The following is a 7,537-nucleotide window of genomic DNA, read 5'->3' as shown; positions in this document are numbered from 1 at the left end:
GAAAGAAAGAAAGAAAGAAAGAAAGAAAAAGAAAGAAAGAAAGAAAGTCATACAAAGTATTTCTTGGGCCATAATGAAGTTAAACTAGAAATCAATGACAGAAAGATACTTAAAATTCCCTAAATGTGTGGAAATTAGGGGCTCCTGGGTGGCTCAGTTGGTTGGGCGTCTTCCTTCAGCTCAGGTCATGATCCCAGGGTCCTGGGATCGAGCCCCACATTGGGCTCATTGCTGAGCAGGGAGCCTGCTTCTCCCTCTACCTCTGCCTGCAGCTCCCCCCTGCTTGTGCTCTGTCAAATAAATAAATAAAATCTTTTTTAAAATGCATGGAAATTAAACAAACTTTTAAATACCCATGGGTCAAAGAGAAAGTCCCATAGGAAATACAAACATAATTTTACCTAAGTGAAAATAAAAATAAAATAGATCAAAATTTGATGGATATAGCTAAAGCAGGGCTTAGAGGAAATGTTACAGCATTAAGTACTAATGAGAAAAGAAGAATGGTTTCAAATCAGTAATATAAGCTTCCACTTTAAGAAACTAAAGGAATAAAAGAAAATTAAAGCCACAGCAAACAGAAGGAAAGGAATAATAAAAAGTATAAACCAATAAAATTTAAAACAGAAAAATAGAGAAAAAAATCAATGAAATCAAAAGGTGGTTTTAGAGGGAAAAAACAGTAGCATTGATAATCCTCTAGCCAGACTGACAGAGACAGACTACAAATGATCAATATCAAGAATGAAAGAGAAGTGATCACTAAAGACCACACAGACAAAAAAAGATTAATGAGGAAATATTACAAACAACCCTATGACTATTAATTTGAAAACCTAGATGAAATGGACTAATTCTTTGAGATACAAACAACCAAAACTCATTCATGAAGAAATAGATAGTATATTCCTCTAACTATCTAAGAAATTGAATTCAAAGTTTAAAACTATGCAACATAGGAAACTCCAGGATGAGATGGTTTCACTGTTAAGTTTCCCCAAACATTTAAGGAAAAAAAAAAAGACAATTCTACACAATCTCTTCCAGAAAATAGAAAAGGTAAGAACACTTCCTAATTCATTTTATGAGACCATCATTGCCCTAATACCAATAGACAGTAGAAGAAAACTACAGACCAAAATTTCTCATGAACATAAATTGCAAAAGTCCTCAAAAGAATATTATCAAATTGAAATCAGAATATATTAAAAAGGATAACACATCAGGGTTTATCCCAGAAATTTATGGCTGGTTCAACATTTAAAGCAACCAATGTAATTCACTGTATTAATAGACTGAAAAAAATACAATATGATAATATCAATTGATGCAGAATTTGACAAAATTCAACAGCCATTCATATTAAAATTTCACAGCAGACTATGAAAAGAATAGAATGTTCTTAACCTGATAAAGGCAACTATATAATAACCTACAGCTATCATACTAAATGGTGAAAGACTGAACACTTTGCCCCTAAGATCAGGTAAAAAGCAAAGATGTCCTCTCTTCCCACCCCCTATTCAATATCCTACTGGAAGTCCTATCCAGTGAAATAATATAAGCAAAAGAAATAAAAAGCATGTATACTGAGGAAAAAAAGAAATGAAACTGCCTCTATTTGCAGTCATTACTTACATAGAAAATCCCAAAGAATATATAAAAAAGCTACAAGACCTATTGAGTTTAGCAAGATCACAGGATGTAAGGTTAATACACAAAAATCAACTTTATTTCTCTATACTAGCAATAAACAATTGGCATTCGAAATAAAAGTAGAAAAAGTATAGCATTTACATTAGTACCAAAAGGAGAAAAAGAAGAAAAATAAATATAAATAAAATATGTGCGGGACCTGCACTATGAAAATGACAAAATACTAATGAAAGAAATCAAACAGATGTAAATAAATAAGAGAGATATACCATGCTCATGATTAGAAGACTCAAGATTGTTAAAATGCTGAATCTATAGGTCAGGGGCACCTGGGTGGCTCAGTTGGTTAAACATCTGACTATTGATGGGAATGATTTCAGGTCATGATTTCAGGGTCGTGAAATTGAGCCCACATCAGGTTCTGGTTGTGGAGCCTGCTTAAGATTCTCTCTCTCTCTCTTTGCCCCACCCCCCCTAAAAAAGTGCTGAATCTATAGGTCTAATGCAATCCCAATTAAAATCCCACAGACATTTACAAAAATCAACAAGCTGATTCTAAAATATATATGGAAAGGCAAAACAACTAGAAGAGCTAAAATAATGTTTACAAAGAACAAAGTTGGAGGACTTGTACCACCCAATTTCAAGATTCATTATAATTCATAGTAATCAAGATAATGTATTATAGATGAAAGGACAGACACCTAAATCAATGGAAAAGAATAGAGAGCCCCAAAATAGACCTATATAGGGGTACCTGGGTGGCTCATTTGGTTAAGCATATGACTCTTGATTTCGGCTCAGGTCATGATCTTAGAGTTGTGAGTTCAAGTCCCACATTGGGCTCCATGCTGGGAGTGGAGCCAACATAAAAAAAAAAAAAAGACCTATATGAACATATTGATTACTGCCAAAGATACAAAAGCCATTCAATGGAGAAAGGACAATCTTTTCAACAAATGATGCCTCCCCAAAAGTTTATCTTGATACATACCTCACACCTTATATAAAAAGTAACTTAAATATATCACAGACCTAAAAGTAAATATAAAACTCTAAAGTTTTTTTAAGATTTCATTTATTTATTTGAGAGAGAGAGAGAGAGAGGGAACACGAGCAGGGGCAGAGGAAGAGGGAGAAGCAGACTCTCCACTGAGCAGGGAGCCTGTGGGGCTAGATCCCAGGACCCTGGGATCATGATCTGAGCTAAAGGCAGATGCTTAACTGAGTCATCCAGATTTAGGATTTGCAACTTCCACAATCATGAGAACCAATTCCTTAAAATAAATCTAGATGATGGATGGATAGACAGAAGACAGAAAGGATGCTATTGGTTCTGGTTCTCTGACCCTAACACAATGGCCTTGAAAATTGGAGTGATGTGGACACAAGCCAAGGAATGCCAGCATCCACCAGAAACTGGAAGAGGCCTCTGTAGAAAGTATGGTCTTACTAACACCTTGATTTTGACCCAGTAAAACTGATTTTGGGTGTCCATCCTCCAGACCTGTGAGAGAATAAACTCCTGTTGTTTCAATCCACCAAGTTTGTGGCAATTTGCTATAGCAGCTACAGGAAACTAACATACCCTAATGGATAAATTTGTTTCTCACAGGGTCTGGGTTCACAATTCTGAAATTAAATACATACTAAGGTTGAACAAGAGTAAATAAATTATAATTAATGAAAGCCAAGTTTCTCACTGTCAGAGAAAGAAGTTTCAAATAAAAGGAATGACCCTCATGTTGCTGGAGTTATCAGTACAAGCTCATGTTTTAAGTATGTAGATAGATGATAGATAGATAGATTAATATACATACATATATTTCTTGCTCTGTCCACTGAGAATTAGTGATACCACAGTAGCTATAGTATCTTAGACCTCCTTTGATGATAAATCAGAGTTTTAACTGAATTGGAATTTTCCTCTTCTAAATTTAGAATACCTTTTCTAATCATAGAGAAAAAAAACTAGTCTCATCATATTAAAATAGATTTTTTTCTTAAACATAAATAGATGTGCAGTTTTAGCTTTTCTACTAAATGTAACAGAGGGCTTTGGGACTAGACCCCACATTTCTAAAACCTTACTGTAGAAGTGGAGATGAATTCCTATTTTGAAGATGACCTCTATTTTGAAGATTTTATCTATCATTAGGGGAATACTGTTCTTTAAAAATTATCTTTAGAAGGTTATTTGATTATACAGTTAATTCTGTGATCTATATTAGAAACACTGCACATAACTCTCCTAGTTGAGATTTATGATATTCAAACACAACCAAATAACTCTGCTTCCTTTCTCTTTTTACCTTATATACAGAAGGTATTCAATCAAATATCTTTCTTTTAGGCAACATATATTTTTCTGATTTTATGTGTCAGCAGCATCAAACCACAACACAATTAGTTGTTATCACCTGAAACTTATCACTGCATATCTGGACCAGTGCAACTGCCTCCTACTTGATTTAACTCTAATTTCTCCCAACTCTAACCATATTACCTGCTTAATCTTTCTTAGTCATTCCTTTTATCTTGCAACTCTGGCATTTAAGACATAAGTTCCTTATCAGCTTCAGAAACCAAGTCAAAACACTTGAAGATTCTCTATAAATCATTCTTACCATATCTATTAACCTCAGTTTCCTACTATTACTCTCCACTCTGTTTAGGCCTATTTTGAATTTCCTCCACTTGTACTAAATTTGTGATTGCATTTTTCTTTTGCTCATATTGTTCCCCTTACCTAGAAAGCCTTCCCTGCCTCTTTTACCAATTCAGTTCAATTCTATTAATTCAACAAAAAATTAATGAAATCTTACTAGACACTGGTCACTAGAGTTAGGCAACAAAAAATGCAAAGCTAAAAAAAAGCAGCATTTTACAATCTACATGCACCTTTAGTGTCCTAATTCAAATCCTACCTCTTCAATGACTCCTTCCTAGGCTTTCCAGTCCATGATAACCTTCCTTTTTATAATTCTTAAAGCACTCAATCTCTTCTCTACCACAGACCAAGTTATAAACTATAGAATTTGATTATAAACTATTTTATTGTAATGTGTTTTTGTTGTTTCATAAGGTATGTCTCAACTAAATTATAAGTTCTTTGAGTGTACTCAGACTGTGTCTTTTAGCTCTTCTATATACCCTCAAAATGCTATGCACACTGTAGTTATTGATACATGATACCTGTGTGCTAGGCATTTCTCTATTTAAAGTAAAAATAAACCATGGAATCACTGGATCTCTCAAGGCTAAAACCAATTTTGGGGTGCCTGGGTGGCTCAGTTGGTTGGGCTACTGCCTTCAGCTCAGATCATGATCCTGGAGTCCCGGGATCGAGTCACGCATGGGGCTCCCGGCTCGGCGGGGAGTCTGCTTCTCCCTCTGACCCTCCCCCCTCTCATGTGCTCTCTCTCCCTCTCTCATTCTCTCTCTTTCAAATAAATACATAAAAAATCTTTAAAACCAGTTTTGACCCTCTTAAAGAACAAACCAATTACAACATTTTCTCCTTCCTCATATATAGCCAATGTCTTTATTATATCAAAACTACCAATTAATTCAATCATAGGGTCAATAAAATACTTGATATAAAAAGAAAAACTCTAGGTTTTTAGCTGAAATTTTCAGCTTTCAACCAGTTGTTGAAGCTTTTATTTTTAAACCATAGTCCGAGGTTTTCTTAAATTCTTTCTCTCATTAGCTGTATCATTTCTCTGACTTCTATCAAGTCTTTGGGAAAGCTTAATTTAATACAATTGTGATATGTTGTAGACACCCTGAAGAAGAGAGATTCACCCAAAATTTGGCTTGGATATTGAGACTAATGGCACCACAGTAGGGTATGAAAAGGTTTATTACTCATATAATGACGTTTTCTGGAGAGAGCAGGCCAGAACTACCTAGTTTGTCTGAAAATGGCTTGAGAGATCAGAGGAAGGAGACTGGCTATGGGTTTTTATGGTGGTTCAGGGTGGGGCCAGAACAAGAGTTCCTATATATGGCTTGAACTTCCCACTGGTGCTAAAGGTGGGAACACCTGGGCTTTTTTTTTTTTTTTTTTAAGATTTTATTTATTTACTTGACAGAGAGAGAGGACAAGCAGGGGGAGAGGCAGGCAAAGGAAGAAGCAGGCTCCTTGCCTGCTAAGCAAGGAGCCAGATGTGGGACTGGATCCCAGGACCCCAGGATCATGACCTGAATTGAAGGCAGATGCCTAACGGACTGAACCACGAGGCATCCCATGGAACACCTGGGCTTTATCAGCTTGATCAGATGTGGAGCAGAAGGGAAAGAAAATGCAGTGAAGCTTAAAATCTGTCAGCAGTCACACACCAGAATTTGGAATCAGACTCTTTATTACTTGAAAACTCAATGTAACCAATTTAAAAAGCACAAAATACAAAGACATTGAACAATACGTTTATATAATTTCATCAGAATTTAAACATCTTCATTTAACCTATGTAACTCACAAGCAAATACTGCATATAAAACATGAAGGCCAATTTTCTTGTTAGAAACAGAAAACAAAATTTTAAATGTTCTTCAAAAAAGTTTCAGGAAGAAAATATAACAGTATCATCATTCATACAACGATCTAATTTTCAGAAATTACTCTAGCCCTTCACATTTAATTTCTTTCCATTCAAAATATTAGAATAACTGACAAAATTATAATTTTATTATTTGTTGTATTAGAAGAAAATAACACATTTTATTCACTATCACTAACATGAATTCTGTGAGATTATTATTAAAGCACCACTCTTTATACTGCAACAGTGAAGCATAAGTGAAACAGTAGTTTTAAAAGCATTTTTTAGTAGCTAAAGTACAAAGTACACTTCAGCTAATTCTGCATAGTTACTGCTACAAGGTCTTCTGATGGCCTAAATTTCAGGTTCTTATCAAAACACCTAAAATACTACCAGAATGAAACGTAGGTTCTGGGGAGAAGCAGGCTTACTATTTATAGTAAAGATTAATGAAAAAGCATCAAATTCTATTAAGATTAATTCTGCCTAAATATGGCTTGCGAAATCAAAACCAAAATAAACAATAGAAAATGCTTCAGATAAAACAAAATTTGATGATATAGGGTTAATTTTCCTCAATACTTAAATATATAATCAAATAATGTAACTATGGTAACCCATTACTGCTTTAATCAACAAAAGAAAGTAGTCTTCATTTTTAAGTGATAATGTAAATTTATGCCCTAGATTGCAGAGCAGTTAAATAATTTGAGAAATCAGTAATCAGTTCAAAAAAAAGTAAATTGTGTTTTATTTTGTGAGGAAGATGAAAAACCTTTTACAGAAGAAGGTGTTGAGTTTTGATCCTGTTCAAATGAAAATGGAAAACTAAAATAATCTTTTCCAGTTCCAAATGTATGAGTTGAAGAGTCTGAAGAAAAAGAAAATGTGAAGGCATCTTCTCCTTCTGGTTTCCCAAATAAGTTTCCTGAGGAAGATAAACATTACAATACCATGCTATTCATGTTACATAATTTACATAATCTATTAAATTACATAAACTGCAAACAATAAATAGGGTAACACTGAATCACTTATTAAGCAGATATTTAACTGTATTCCTATGTGCAAAGAACTATGAGAAATCAAATAGATCCAAAGTTACTTTCAAGTAATTTGAACTCAAGCATAATAAGAGCTAGTATATATGGTAGGAAAAGGGGTAAAACACCTCAAATGGAGAGAACAGCACAGAGGCACAGTAACAGGCATGCATAGGAAGTATAACAGAAATCAATTCATCTTGTCAGGAGCACTGAGAAATAATAAAAAGTTATTAAAAGGGTATTAATGAAGATGAGCTTAGAAAGACTGCTGAATGTCCAACTACAGAA

At 34.3% G+C, this 7,537-nt stretch overlaps 1 protein-coding gene across 1 annotated transcript in view; it reads right to left on the bottom strand.

Moving 5' to 3' along the window:
• Nucleotides 1-5,847: 5,847 nt before the first annotated feature.
• CUNH14orf39 (chromosome unknown C14orf39 homolog) overlaps nt 5,848-7,537 on the bottom strand; it is a 163,699-nt gene continuing 162,009 nt past the window's right edge. Inside the window, exon 18 of the mRNA XM_034993380.1 lies at nt 5,848-7,131. Within this exon, the coding sequence (XP_034849271.1) occupies nt 6,932-7,131 (200 nt within the window). The 3' untranslated portion in view covers nt 5,848-6,931. The remainder of the gene's footprint in view (nt 7,132-7,537) is intronic.

The sequence above is a fragment of the Mirounga leonina genome, unplaced genomic scaffold, assembly GCF_011800145.1.
Source record: "Mirounga leonina isolate KUSES-001 unplaced genomic scaffold, KU_Mleo_1.0 Mir_82, whole genome shotgun sequence".
In the NCBI taxonomy this organism is placed as follows: Eukaryota; Metazoa; Chordata; class Mammalia; order Carnivora; family Phocidae; genus Mirounga; species Mirounga leonina.
Note: the sequence above shows the minus strand (reverse complement) of the source record. Positions and strands in the feature narration are given on the sequence as shown.